Raw genomic sequence first — 13,790 nt, 5'->3', positions numbered from 1 at the left:
TAAGTAATAACCAATTTGGATTTGTTGGGAAAAAATCTTGCCAACCAATCTAATTTCCCTTTTTTGAGAGGGCTAGAGGCCTACTGAATGGGAGAAATAGTAGACATGATATATCTTGATTTTAGTAAGGCTTTTGACACTGTCCTACATGGCATTCTCATAAGCGAACTAGAGAAATGTGGTCTAGATGAAATTACTATAAAGTGGGTGAACAACTGATTGGAAAAACTGTACTCAAAGAGTAGTTATCAATGGCTTGTTGTCAAACTGAAAGTACATATCTAGTGGGGTCCCACAGGGGTCTGTCCTTGGCCTGGTACTCATACTATTCAGTATTTTTATTAATGAGTTGGAGTGGAGAGTATTATAAAATTTGCAGCTGGGATTGGTCCATAGCACTTTGGAGAACAGGATTAGAATTCCAAACGATCAGGGCAAATTAGAGAATTGGTCTGAAAATCAACAAGAGGAAATTCAGTAAAGAAGTACAAAGTACTGCACTTCAGAAGGAAAAAATCAAATGAATAACTACAAAATGGGGAATAACTAGTTAGGCGGTAGTACTGCTCAAAAGGATATCTGAGGGTTATAGTAGATCACAAATTGAATATGAGCCAACAATGTGATGCAGTTGCAAAGAAAGCTAATATAATTCTGGAGTGTATTAACAGGAGTGTGGAAGCAGTCATATCTAAGAAACAGAAGTGAATTGTTCTTCTCTATATGGCTCTGGTAAAGCCTCAATTGAAGTATTGTGTCCAGTATGAACAAACTGGAAAGAGTCCAGCAAAGAGCAACGAAAATGATCAAAGGGTTAGAAAACCTGATCTATGAGGAAAGGTTTAAAAAAACCTGGGTGTGTTTAGTCTTGAGAAAAGACGTCTGCGGTGGGAGCTGATAAGTCTTCAGATATGTTAAGGGGTTCTATAAAGAGGATTGTGATCAGATGTCCTCTGTGTCCATTGAAGGTAGGACAAGAAGTATGGCTTAATTTGCAGCAAGGGAGATTTAGGTTAGATATTAGGGGAAAGTTTCTAACTATAAAGATAGATAAGTACTGGAATAGAATACTAAGGGAGATCGTGGAATTACCATCATTGTTGGTTTTTAAGAACAGGTTAGACCAGTGGTTCTCAAACTTTTTAGCAACCCGAGGACCCCCATTTTGATTTAAAAGTTTTTGTGGACCCCAAGATCCCCGCTCAGCCTCAGGCCCCACCCCTACTCCAACCCTTCCCCCAAGGTCCCACCCCATCTCTTCCTGCCCCTGCTGTACCCCTGCCCCTCCTCTTTCTGCCCTCTCCCCTGAGTGTGCCCCGTCCCCGCTCCTCTTCCTCCCTCCCAGCGCCTCCTGCACCCCGCTGAACAGCTGTTCCCTGGTGTGAAGGAGGCACTGGGAGGGAGGGGGAGAAGTTGATCAGTAGGGCCAGCAGCCCTGGACATGATTCCACCCCCTCCCCTGAGTGCGCCCCGTCCCTGCTCCTCCCTTTCTCTTCCAGCATCTCCTGCATGCCGCTGAACAGCTGTTTCCTGGCGTGCAGGAGGCGCTGGGAGGGAGGGGGAGGAGTTGAGTTGTTCAACGGGGCCCGTAGACCCTTGGAGTACCCTCATGGACCCCCAGGGGTTCGCAGACCCCAGTTTGAGAAACTCTGGATTAGACAAACATTGTCTAGGTATACAGTACTTGGTTCTGCCTCAGCTCAGGGGACTCTACTAAATGACTTCTCAAGATCCCTTCCAGCCTTACATTGGGTCAGCTCTGCCATGGCCCTTCCCACCGACTCCAGTTTTTGGGAAGCTAATGCTTCTGGTTTGCCAGTGGGATTGTGCCCTGCCCTCAAGAGAGGCGCAAGAGGCATGGAAAGCTCCTTGTGTCCTTTATTCCACTTGCACATCTGTGCAGGGCTAAGATAGCCACCGTCCTGGTCCTAAATCGTGCTATGTTGTTAATGCTTTTGTAGCAGCTAGCCCAAAAGAGCCTTGATGCTGACCAGGGTTTGTAAGTGCTACCATAGTATAAATATTTATTAATGATAATAATTAATAATAATAACAATCAGTTGCAGGATGAGTTGTAGATACTGATTTAGTGAATTCTGAAGACATTATTGGTTGGGAAACAAATGGATTTATTTTAACTAGCATTTGACAGTGTCACATTGAGTTTTGCCAAGTTAATAAGCAGGATGCAGCTTTGATAAACTGTCCTACAGCAACCACAAAGTTTACTTCAGTTTGGCCAGAAATGCAGCCTCACCCTTTTCCACCACCTTCCAACACAGATATTTTCAATTTTAAAGGAGCTGTATTTTAGGTTGACTATCTTTAATGAAATCTGTTATAACACTATTTGCCAAAGTATTTGTTATCTTCAAGCATGCTTGGCTTCTCCGTTTTTGCTGTCAAAGAAAGTGATTTGGGTTTTTTCCCTCCAGGTCTAGAAACTTGACCTATGAGAGAAGATTGAAAATACTGGGTTTGTTTAGTCTGGAGAAAAGAAGACAGAGGGGACATAACAACCTTTTATGTACTTGAAAACTGTTATAAGGAGGAAAAATTGTTCTCCTTAACTTCTGAGGATAGGACAAATAAGCGGCTTTCATTGCAGCAAGGGCAGTTTAGGTTGGACATTAAGAAAAACTCCCTAACTGTAAGGGTGGCTAAGCACTGGAATAAATTGCCTAGGGAGGTTGTGGAATCTCTATCACTGGAGATTTTTAAGAGCAGGTTAGACAAACACCTGTCAGGGATGGTCTAGATCGGGGCAGGCAAACTTTTTGGCCTGAGGGCCTCATCGGGTTTCGGAAATTGTATGGAGGGCCGGTTATGGGAGGGAGTCGTGGCCCAGCCCCCATCCCCTATATGCCCCCCCCCCGGGACTCCTGCCCCATCCAACTCCCCCTGTTCCCTGATGGACCCCCCCGGGACCCCTTCCCTATCCACTGCTCCCTGTCCCCTGACTGTCCCTGGAACTCCTACTCCTGACTGCCCCCTGCCACCCCATCCAACCCCTCCTCTTATTCCTGACTGCCCCCCCGGGATTCCTGCCCCCATTCAACCCCCCTGTTCCCCGCCCTCTGACTGCCCCGCCCCCTATCCACACCCCCGCCCCCTGACCACCACCACCCCGAACTCCCCTGCCCTCTATCCAACCCCCCCCGCTCCCTGCCCCCTTACCGCGCTGCCTGGAGCACCGGTGGCTGGCAGTGCTACAGCCGCACCACCCGGCTGGAGCCAGCCACGCCGTCGCCACCGTGTAGCACAGAGCACCGGGTCAGGGCGTGCTCTGCAGCTGCGCTGTCCCAGAAGCTCGCAGCCACGCCGCCCAAAAGATTGCGCCAGCAGTGGAGTGAGCTGAGGCTGCAGGGGAGGAGGAACAGCAGGGGAGGAGTCCCAGGCCAGGAGCTCAGGGGCTGGGCAGGAAGGTCCTGCGGGCCGGATGTGGCCCACGGACCGTAGTTTGCCCATCTCTGGTCTACATAATATTTAGTCCTGCCATGAGTGCAGGGGACTGGACTAGATGACCTCTCAACGTCCCTTCCAGTCCTATGAGTCTCCTACTCACATTCTTCTTTCAGCTTTTTAGAGTTTCTCAGATTTGCATATTAATAAATAATAGTAGTAAAACCTAGCATTTGTACAGCACTTCACATTTTTAAGTCATTGATCAGATATTAATTAATCCTCACAACACTGCTACAAAGTAAGTAAATTAGTAGTATGCCAGTTTTACACACGAGGAAACCATTCCTTCTTGGCTATTTTTTAATGTGCAAAATACAAAGGAATATTTTCTTTACTTTTCAGATCAGCCATTTAGTGAATCCAATGTGATGACATTTCAAAGAGTATTCATTAGCTTGGGTTATCAAAATTGTAAAAGGTTTATTTTATTTGAGTTGATTTTTATGTATTTTCACTTATGCAAAATTCTGTTCACAGTTACATAAGTATAACCCTGATGTCTTAAGAGGAATGTGCCCCTTTATCATTAATATCAATATTGCTGAAAAACAAAAAGCAGACCATCACCGGCCAAAGTAATATCAATTGTGTCACTCAGAAATTTTCTGAATGTCTTGTGAAAAGGTGATTATTAAGAGAACAAAGGAATATTTCCATGGCAAAATGTAATTTTAGAACTTTAGAACAGAGCAGATAATTTAGTGGATTCAGATTTAATGTGAGTTTCTTGCTTTTCAGAGGAATAGGTGTAAGAATGACAGACCCAGTCTACCTTAGTCCTTCGTTGGACAATGTGCTGTCCAGTTACTTGTTTTTGCAGGTAAGTGCATTACTAAATAGGGCTGTACAATTTTCAGAAGAATGAATATCCTTCAAGTGGTTCATTAGAACTCTAAAGGGTTTCCATTTTCAGAGTGCTTCCATAACACCCATTTCAATACTTTCTTCAGGGATGTTGGATATAAATAGGATATAGATCTGAAAAAGAGCACTGTGTAAGCTTGAGTCTTTAATCAACAGCAGTTGATCCAGAAAAAGGTTTCTCATCCACCTTGACTCCCCAATAGACAGAGTAAAGCATTTACAGGTGTCTGTTTCAGTCGTACTGAAACTGATTGTCTGTGACTTTAAAGAGATCCATTAAAAAAATACACACACACACTCTCTCTCTTTTTGCACAGCTTCGCATCTTCCGGGCAGTGCTTTCAGCTTCTGTTGGAATCTACATAAGAGCTCTTGTGTTTAGTCTGGAATCTGAGTCTGTTATCACATAAATTCCTATTGTGGTGATGCAGACTATTCAGTCAGGCGGCTAGTTTTAGTTAAAAACAAACCCACCACTTGTTTTGGCCTTTAAAAAAATTCTGTTGTAAACAAAACATATGGAAAGTCTTAAACGAACAAAAGCATTATGTTCCATGTGTAATTCACCACATTGTACCGTATTTCAGAAGTTCCAAAGTATAAGTGACATCTTGTTTGTGAGAATATCTAGTCATAGTGCAGGAGATTTAAGGACTATGTTACAGCCTGAATTTTTCCATTGTTGGTTTCAATGGGACCTTGTTGTTCTTTTCATATATTGTAGTTTTAAATAAATTCTTACCATCAAAAGTATTTAATTTAAAAATATTGTCCTCTTGGTACTACAGATTAAATATACTTCTGCAGCTTTTAATCACTGGGGAAAACTGCTTGGTTTATTTTTTTTTTTTGGACAAATTATATTATAAACTACTACCCATTCAGTGCAATTGGCAAACCAGTCTCATGGTGAGATATGGGACGATAGAACTGCAGTCTTTTATTTGTTGTTGGTTTGTTTTTTGTTTTAATATGGGGAGCAAACACTATCTTAGATAAGTAATAATTTTCATTTATGTTGGTCTAATTACACTCTGCACTTGACAAAGATCTCAACTAGATTTAGTTCCCAAGCAATTAATACTCTTTCTAATTTTGGTACAGTATTTTACATAAAGATCGTTCTCTAGTTTAAAAACAAAATGAAGATTACTTCTGACACCTTGTTTTAAAAATAAAAGAAAAATGGTTTCCAGTGTGTTTCTCAGCTGCAATGTTAATGTAAAACTTCAGCCCAAATAAACCATCATTCATAGCTGTTCTGCCTTTGATACTCTGAAATTGTTTTCTAATTTTGGTTGTATATTGTATAATCCTCAGACAGACGCTTTAGAAACAATTCAAACCATAGCCAGTGATAGCTGTGTCTGTGCTATGACACTGACAAATCCTGTAGCAGTGCACTATCATTTGTAATTTCTCTAGTAAGAATCAGTCCTCTGTTTGAGTTACTCTAATTTCTATACATCATGGTCCACATTTTCAAGGATGGATCTAATTTTTGAGTTCCCAATTGTGACATTACCCAGGGTACAATCTGGACTGTTGAACAGCTGTGCCCCCTTAATTCTCTAGCCTGTGGTGCCTTTTACACTGCTGTGCTGTCAAAACATCAACTCCTGGCCTGTTCACAAGGCATTCGGCATGCAGATTCACTCCCAGCTAAATACATGAGCACTCTGACCAGTCACTCATGAATTACATACAGGGCGACACCTGTAGTTTCTAGTCCCAGCCTTGTCTCCCAGAAATATGCATCTTGTACTGGTCAGTAGCCTTCTCATAGAAAATCCATCATTTCATTGATGGAAAATGATAATGCATCAACCTTATTATCCCAGATTGAGTTTCCCACATACTTTAACCCAAACAACACGGTTAAGATTAAACAATAAGATAAGTTTTTTAACTACAGAATGATAGATGGTAAATGATTACATGTAATTACAAAGAAAATAAAAGAGTAAAATGCAAGCTAATATCTATCTTAACAAGCTAAGTAAACTTAAAAGCAAAAGGTTTTGTCTGACCATATGCTACAGCAGTCTGTACTAACTGAAAAGCCTTCCAGCTAGGACCACCCTTCCCCCAGTTCAGTGATGCTTTTTATCTTTTGAGCGTTGTAGCTGCTGTGAGCAGAGATGGGGAGGGGCGGGGGAAGAGGTGAAATGGAGGCCACCATTTCTCATTTTTATACCACTCTCAACTCTGAGGATTACCCCCAGCTGGGGTCCAGGTGACAAGCAGTCTCTTGTGGACATGAGGTTTGAACCATTCCCCATGGTGAAATATAAATTTTTTGTTTATATCTTTCCCCCTATTGGGAGAGTGGCCACTTAATTAGGTGATGTTGGACTGTCCTTTGTTCCTGAGAAACTGGTTTGGGCTTGCTTTTCTTAGCTTGGAGTGTGTTACAGCAAAATGATACAGAAGAATCCTATAACTTTACATATAATGTTGATACACATATTTTACCAAGACAATAATGTTCAGCAGATTGTTTTCAAGGGATACTTTGCAAGGCATACTTTGTATAAAATTTATCATAGTCTTGTAAAAGTGGTGACCATAATAGTAGAGACCATCACACCACCTTTAGACACTTGGGGTCTGATTTTCAGAAATGCTAAGTAGCTGCAGCATCCATTGACTTCAGTTAGAGTTGTGGGTATTCAGCATTCTTAGAAGATGTCTGTATTTTCTAAAGATTGGCATCAAATACCAATACTCTATCACAGCTGTGTATGTCAATTGGACAATAAAGCATACACGCAATTTTGTTGAGTTCTTTTTCAGATTTTTGACTGAACTGGAAAACAGTATTTAAAAATATTTACATATAATTTAAGACAGCATATTATTTCTGCTTGGAGTGATTTCTCTGTGGATGCTCCACCTTAGGTGATTGAGCGCCCTGCGCCTCTAGTCATAAAATTTTGACAGCAATATCTGGCTGGTCTGCACATGCGCTCTCCTCATCTCGTGCCTGTTGCGGTAGTTAACTAGCGCTGCGCGGCCACCCTACCCCACCCCCTGCTCAGATCCTTCTCAACTGCCCTTGGTCCAAGTCAGAGCTCCAGCAGTGCCTTCACTTGCTTTACCTCAGAAGTGCTTGTTAGCAGTTTTTGTATATAATATTAGATTAGTGTTATTAGTACAGTTAGGCTAGTTGGTTAAGACTTTCTATTTGTTTTCTCCCTATATTAAAAAAAATAAATCTTTCCTTATAACTTCATCCCGTCACGGGATATTCTCTTTGAAATGTCAGGATCTCCTGGATTTAAACATTGTATCTCCTGCCGTGAGGTAATTCCTATCTCTGATGGACACTCACAGTGCGTCAGGTGGCTGGGGGAAACACATGTACCCCAAAAGTGTGCTCATTGCCATAATCTGAAGACCCTCCCAAGGAAAGCAAGGGACCTCAAACTTAAGCTTATTCTCATGGAGAAATCCCTCCATCCTGCCTCAGACCCAGGAACACAAACTTCTCCTGGTGACCAATCACCGAAGGTGGCTTCTGACAGATCCCCCTCCTCAGCTTCATGCGGGAGGGACCGGTCTCATAAAAGACCTGCAAATAGGAGAGCTTCCACTCCTCCTACCAACCTTGCATCTAAAAAGAAGTCGTAGCAAAATACCTACGAGTCGGCAGGGACTTCTGGTATCATCGGTACCGTTAAAGCCACAGACCCTAAGCAGAAAGAAAGAAAGATAGAAAAAAGACTGCCTTTTCCACTACAGCACCAGCAGCAACAACAAAATTCTCTGTACCGAGTGCCTCTGCAGTTTCTAAGGCACCGGTGCCACCTCCTGGCTGATCACTGATGCATCGGCACTGAAGCCTCCTAAGTCCTCAGTGCAGTCAACATAGGCACCTATCCCCACAGCGCTTCACTACCTCCTGGTACCGCAACAATTCTTGGCATCGCAACAAATGCAAGTACCTCTTCCGGTACCGAGAATACAGCAGTTCCTTGCATCTAAGGACCTGACAGTGACCCTGGAACCTGAGTCTGCTCTCCTCTGTACTGACACTACATCGGTGCTTTCAGCACCACGCACACCACCAGCTGCATCTGCCCTTCAACTCCCCCCCCACCCCCTGAGGACGACAAGGAGGGGGAACTCTCAGCATTCCTCTCAGCGTTCCTCGTCTCTGCAGACCAGTATCAAATCTGAGCCACAAGAGCACCCTAGGCACCATCCCAGACCAGACATACAGGGGTGGTATGGACACCCATGGGGGTCCCCACCTGTGCCTTTCCCACCATAGTGGTCATTCTACATCCCGCAGGCAGCATACAGGCAGTATTTTCCCAAGCCACCAAGCAGCAAGGAGAAATATATAGACACTCGTCACCAAAGCCAGTAGAACCATCCAGCATCTCCCAGGAACAGACTTTTGAGGAAACAGAGCAGGAATTAGAGCAGGAGGCTTTTCTTGCAACCAAATCATCTTCCTCATCTGACAAGACCATCATGCCTCTGCCTCCTACTACCGGAGAAGATTTCAAAAAGTTTCAGGAACTGTTTAAAAGAATAACTAACACGCTTCAAATCCCTCTTAAAGAGGTTTCTGAATCTCAGCATAAGCTCTTGGACATACTCCACACATTGACATCTTCCAAGATTGCCTTGTCCATAAACAAGGCCATTATGGAGCCCTCCACAACCATCTGGAAAACCCGGGCCACAATCCCACCTACATGTAAGAGGGCGGACAAAAAATATTATGTCCCTTCGAAGGGGCTAGAATTTTTATTTTCCCACCCCCGACCAAATTCTCTTGTGGTGGACACTGTTAATGAAAGAACATAAGAACGGCCGTACTGGGTCAGACCAAAGGTCTATCTAGCCCAGTATCCTGTCTTCCGACAGTGGCCAATGCCAGGTGCCCCAGAGGGAATGAACAGAACACGTAATCATCAAGTGATCTATCCTCTTGTCGCCCATTCCCAGCTTCTGGCAAACCGAGGCTAGGGACACCATCCCTGCCCATCTTGGCTAATAGCCATTGATGGACCTATCCTCCATGAATTTATCTAGTTCTTTTTTGAACCTTGTTAGAATCTTGGCCTTCACCACATCCTCTGGCAAAGAGTTCCACAGGTTGACAGTGTGTTGTGTGGAAAAAATACTTCCTTTTTGTTTGTTTTAAACCTGCTGCCTATTAATTTCATTTGGTGGCCCCTAGCTCTTGTGTTATGAGAAGGAGTAAATAACACTTCTTTATTTACTTTCTCCACACCAGTCAGAAGTTTATAAAATCATATCATATCCCCCTGTAAGGGGTCGGACTCACCCCTGCGGTTCTTCCTGCTGGTTATCCTGGGAATTAGCTCACTCCAGCCTGGAGCGCCCTCTGCAGGTCAGTGATCCACCTTGTCGTTAGCACTGGCCCCCGTGTCCCTCCCAGGACCTCGGTACCCCTTGCTCTGGGTGCTGCCCCCTGGCAGTACCCACACACGCTGGGTCTCCCCTCCCAGGGGAACCCCCACCCACTAACCCCACTTTGCCTCAGTATAAGGCTACTGCCAGTCATCGTCTAGCCCCACGCCTGGGACAGACTGCAGTATCAGCCTACTCATCACAGGCAAGGAGGGTTTGAACCTGCTGCCTTGGCCCACCTCTGGGCTGCCCTCTGCAACCCCCAGTACCCCTTGGCCCAATGCTAGGCCGCAGCCTGGGGCTTTCCAGGTTGGAGCTCCCCAGCTCCTCAGCCTTTCCCCAGCCCTGCTCCACTCAGGTACCCTGTCTCCAGCTCCCTGCAGCCAGGCCCTTCTCTCTCTGAGTGCAGAAAGAGACTCCTGAGCTCCTGGCTCCCAGCCTCTTTATACAGGCCAGCTGGGTTCTGATTGGGGCATGGCCCAGCTGCAGCCGCTTCCCCAATTAGCCCAGCTTTTAGAGCTACAGCTTTCAAGCCTTCCCAGGCCACTTTTTAAACCCCTCAGGGCAGGAGCGGGTATCCATCCCGCTACACCCCCCTTCGTCATCTCTTATCCAAGCTGAAAAGTCCCAGTCTTATTAATCTCTCCTCATAAGGCAACATTATTCCAGGTCCACACCTCATCATAAGGAGTGGAAAAGGCTGGATTTACTTGGCCACAAGGCCTACTCTTCAGCAACATTACTGTTTAGAATTGCCAATTATGAAGCTCTCTTGGCAAAATATGACCATACAACATATTCAAAATTAGCAGACTTTATTGAACTTATACCAGAGGAGAAGAGAGAGCAGTTTACATTGCTCATTTCTGAAGGCCACCTTCTATGTCGAACAGCCCTTCAGGCAACACTGGATTCTGCTAACACTGGCGAGGACAATCACAACTGCCATCTTAATGCGCCGGGCCTTCTAGCTGCACCTGTCAGGGTTTTTATGGGAGGTGCAATCAGCAGCAGATGACCTTCCTTTCGAAGGTCCGAAGCTGTGTGCCAGCAAGATTGACAAGTCTCCTTAAAGGACTTGAGAGTCACTCTTAGATCTCTAGGCATCTATACACCTGCAACAAAATGCAAACAGGGCAAGTATTATACGTCATAACGTCTTAGGCTCTGTACACACAGAACCAGAAACAGTATGATCCTCAAAGATGTAGGCAAAGACCACCCAAACGAAGATCAAATTCTTCACAGCCGTCCACATCACAGCAACCCACCTCCAAAAAACAAATTTGAAGATTTGGTTGTGGGATTGACAGACCTCCCCCAACTATTGTTGCTAACTCCACACTCCACCGATCATCTGTTTACAGACCATCTGGTACCATTCTATCCATTCTGGCGTATTTATCACTTCTGACAAATGGGTACTAGAGATCATCAAGACCAGCTATTCCATCCAGTTCCTCTCCATCCTCCCTCCCCGCCCCTCTTCAGGGGACCCCTCTCACGAGTCACTCTTGAGGCAGGAAATAGAACACCTTCTGCAACTAGGCACGGTAGAACCAGTGCCAGTACAACACAGCCGGAAAGACTTCTATTCCCATTATTTTTTAATACAGAAGAAGTCTGGGGAATGGAGACCTATTCTCGACCTCAGGAAACTAAACAAATTTATCAAAACACAACATTTCAGGATGGTGACTTTAGCAACAATATTTCCTTCTGTGGAATGAGGGGATTGGTTTGTAGCCCTTGACCTGCAAGATGCATATTTTCACATCACCATGCACCCAACACACAGGCGATTCCTCCGATTTGTATTGGGACAGGACCACTTCCAATACACGGTACTACCCTTTAGTCTCTCGATGGCCCCTCGAGTGTTTTCCAAAATTCTAGCAGTGGTGGCGGCCCACCTGAGCAAGCAGGAGGTCATGATCTACCCATATTTAGACTATTGTCTAATCAAGGCTCACACTCGAGAAGACGCCATCGAAGCCATGCAAAAGACAATGTCACTTTTCATAGATCTCAGTCTACAAAGAAACCTTCAAAAGTCAACGCTAACACCAGTTCAACAACTGGACTTTATTGGGGCCCACCTAAACTCTATATCAGAGGGGTAGCCGTGTTAGTCTGAATCTGTAAAAAGCAACAGAGGGTCCTGTGGCACCTTTAAGACTAACAGAAGTATTGGGAGCATAAGCTTCAGATGTATCTGAAGAAGTGAGGTTCTTACCCACGAAAGCTTATGCTCCCAATACTTCTGTTAGTCTTAAAGGTGCCACAGGACCCTCTGTTGCTCTAAACTCTATAGAGGCAAAAGCATCACTGTCACCTCAGAGAGTCGTTGCCCTGACAGACTTGATCGATACCACGATACACAGTCTACAAGTATCCGCTAGGACCTGCGTTCATCTACTAGGTCACATGGCGGCGACCACATACGTCGTAAGTCAGTGGTTTTCAAACTTTTGTACTGTTGACCCCTTTCACATGGCAAGTCTCTAAGTGCGACCCCCCTTGTAAATTAAAAACACTTTTTTTTTTTTATTTAACACTATTATAAATGGTGGAGGCGAAGCAGGGTTTCGGGTGGAGGCTGACAGATCGCAACCCCCATGTAATAACCTCGCGACCCCCAGTTTGAGAACCTCTGTCATAAATCATGCCAGACTATGCATGCGCTGCCTGCAAGCTTGGCTCAGGACAGTATACATCCCACACAAACACAGACTGAACAAACTCCTAAGCATGCCAATTAAGGTTAAGGACTCGTTACAGTGGTGGACCCACCTGTACAACGTGTGCGCAGGTGTCCCCTTCCTACACCTCTGCCCCCTGCCCCGAAATGATCATTACAACTGACGCCTCCCTACTGGGATGGGGTGCCCATTTAGACAGCCTCACAGCACAGGGCAGGTGGTCTTCTTCGGAATCAACACTCTACATGAACATTCTGGAACTGCAAACAGTTCATAATGCTTGTGCGCACTTCATGCCTCTAGTTGAAAACAAAGCCATACAGGTCATGACGGACAGTGTGGGAGGAGCGAGAATGTACTCCCTATGCACAGAGGCCAAAAAGTTGTGGACATTGTGCATCCGACACAACATTAACATATCAGCCACCTACCGGGATCTCAGAACATCACAGTGGACGCTCTAATCTGAAAGTTCACGCATGACCACGAGTGGGAAATAAATACCTCCCTGATCCAGAACATATTTCAAAGATGTGGGTTTCCCTATTTGCCACAAGCTGGAACAGCAAATGTCCAACGTTTTGCTCCAGAGTGAGTCTGGAACCAAAATCCAGAGGAGATGCATTTTTCATCCAATGGGACATACCTCTCCTGTACGCCTTCCCTCCCATCCTGCTACTGCCCAGAGTCACACAAGATCAGATCTGATCAAGCCAAAGTCATTCTGATTAGCTCCAGCATCCCCAGGCAAACATGGTATCTATACCTACAACAGATGTCAGCATGCCCACTGTAAGTCCTTCCACTTTTTCCAAATCCCCTCTCTTAGGATGCAGACCAAACTCTGCAAACCTGGAGATGGTCCATCCGAGAGTCTTGCTCCTCAGTGGTTCCAAGGTGAGGAGATGATCTGTTCCAAAGAAGTTAAGGATATCTTGCTAAACAGCAGACAGACAATTACACGCTCGACATACCTCCACAAATGAAGAGATTCCGCATGTGGTGCCTAAACAAACAAATGGAAGCCACCAATTCTACCCTGCCCATAGTCTTGGACTACATACTTTACCTTAGGAAATCAAGTCTCAATGAATTAATTACAAGTACATCTGGCAGCAGTTACAACCTTCCACCACAAGGTGGATGACTTTTTGATCTTTGCACACTCAACTACTAAAAGAATCCTGCAGGGCGTTTGTAACCTCTACCCAGAACCTAGAGCCCCAACTGCTTCGTGGGACCTCATCTTAGTGCTTTGATCTCTGACGACTACCCCATTTGAACCTCTGGCTACGTGTTCACTACTACATCTTTCCATGAAAGTAGCCTTTCTAGTAGTCATCACATCAGTGAGGCGTGTTGGAGAAA

The 13,790-nt window shown here is 44.9% G+C and overlaps 1 protein-coding gene across 2 annotated transcripts in view; it reads left to right on the top strand.

Moving 5' to 3' along the window:
* The window catches only part of NSUN6 (NOP2/Sun RNA methyltransferase 6), a 43,573-nt gene that overhangs the window by 14,337 nt on the left and 15,446 nt on the right, over nt 1-13,790 (top strand). For both annotated transcript variants that reach the window (XM_026649481.2, XM_026649482.2), the window contains exon 7: nt 4,204-4,285. In XM_026649481.2, the coding sequence (XP_026505266.1) occupies nt 4,204-4,285 (82 nt within the window). The remainder of the gene's footprint in view (nt 1-4,203; nt 4,286-13,790) is intronic.

Source organism: Terrapene carolina, unplaced genomic scaffold (assembly GCF_002925995.2).
Source record: "Terrapene carolina triunguis isolate 2854851 unplaced genomic scaffold, T_m_triunguis-2.0 Scaffold84, whole genome shotgun sequence".
Classification (NCBI taxonomy): domain Eukaryota; kingdom Metazoa; phylum Chordata; order Testudines; family Emydidae; genus Terrapene; species Terrapene triunguis.
This window is presented reverse-complemented; position numbering and strand designations above follow the sequence as displayed.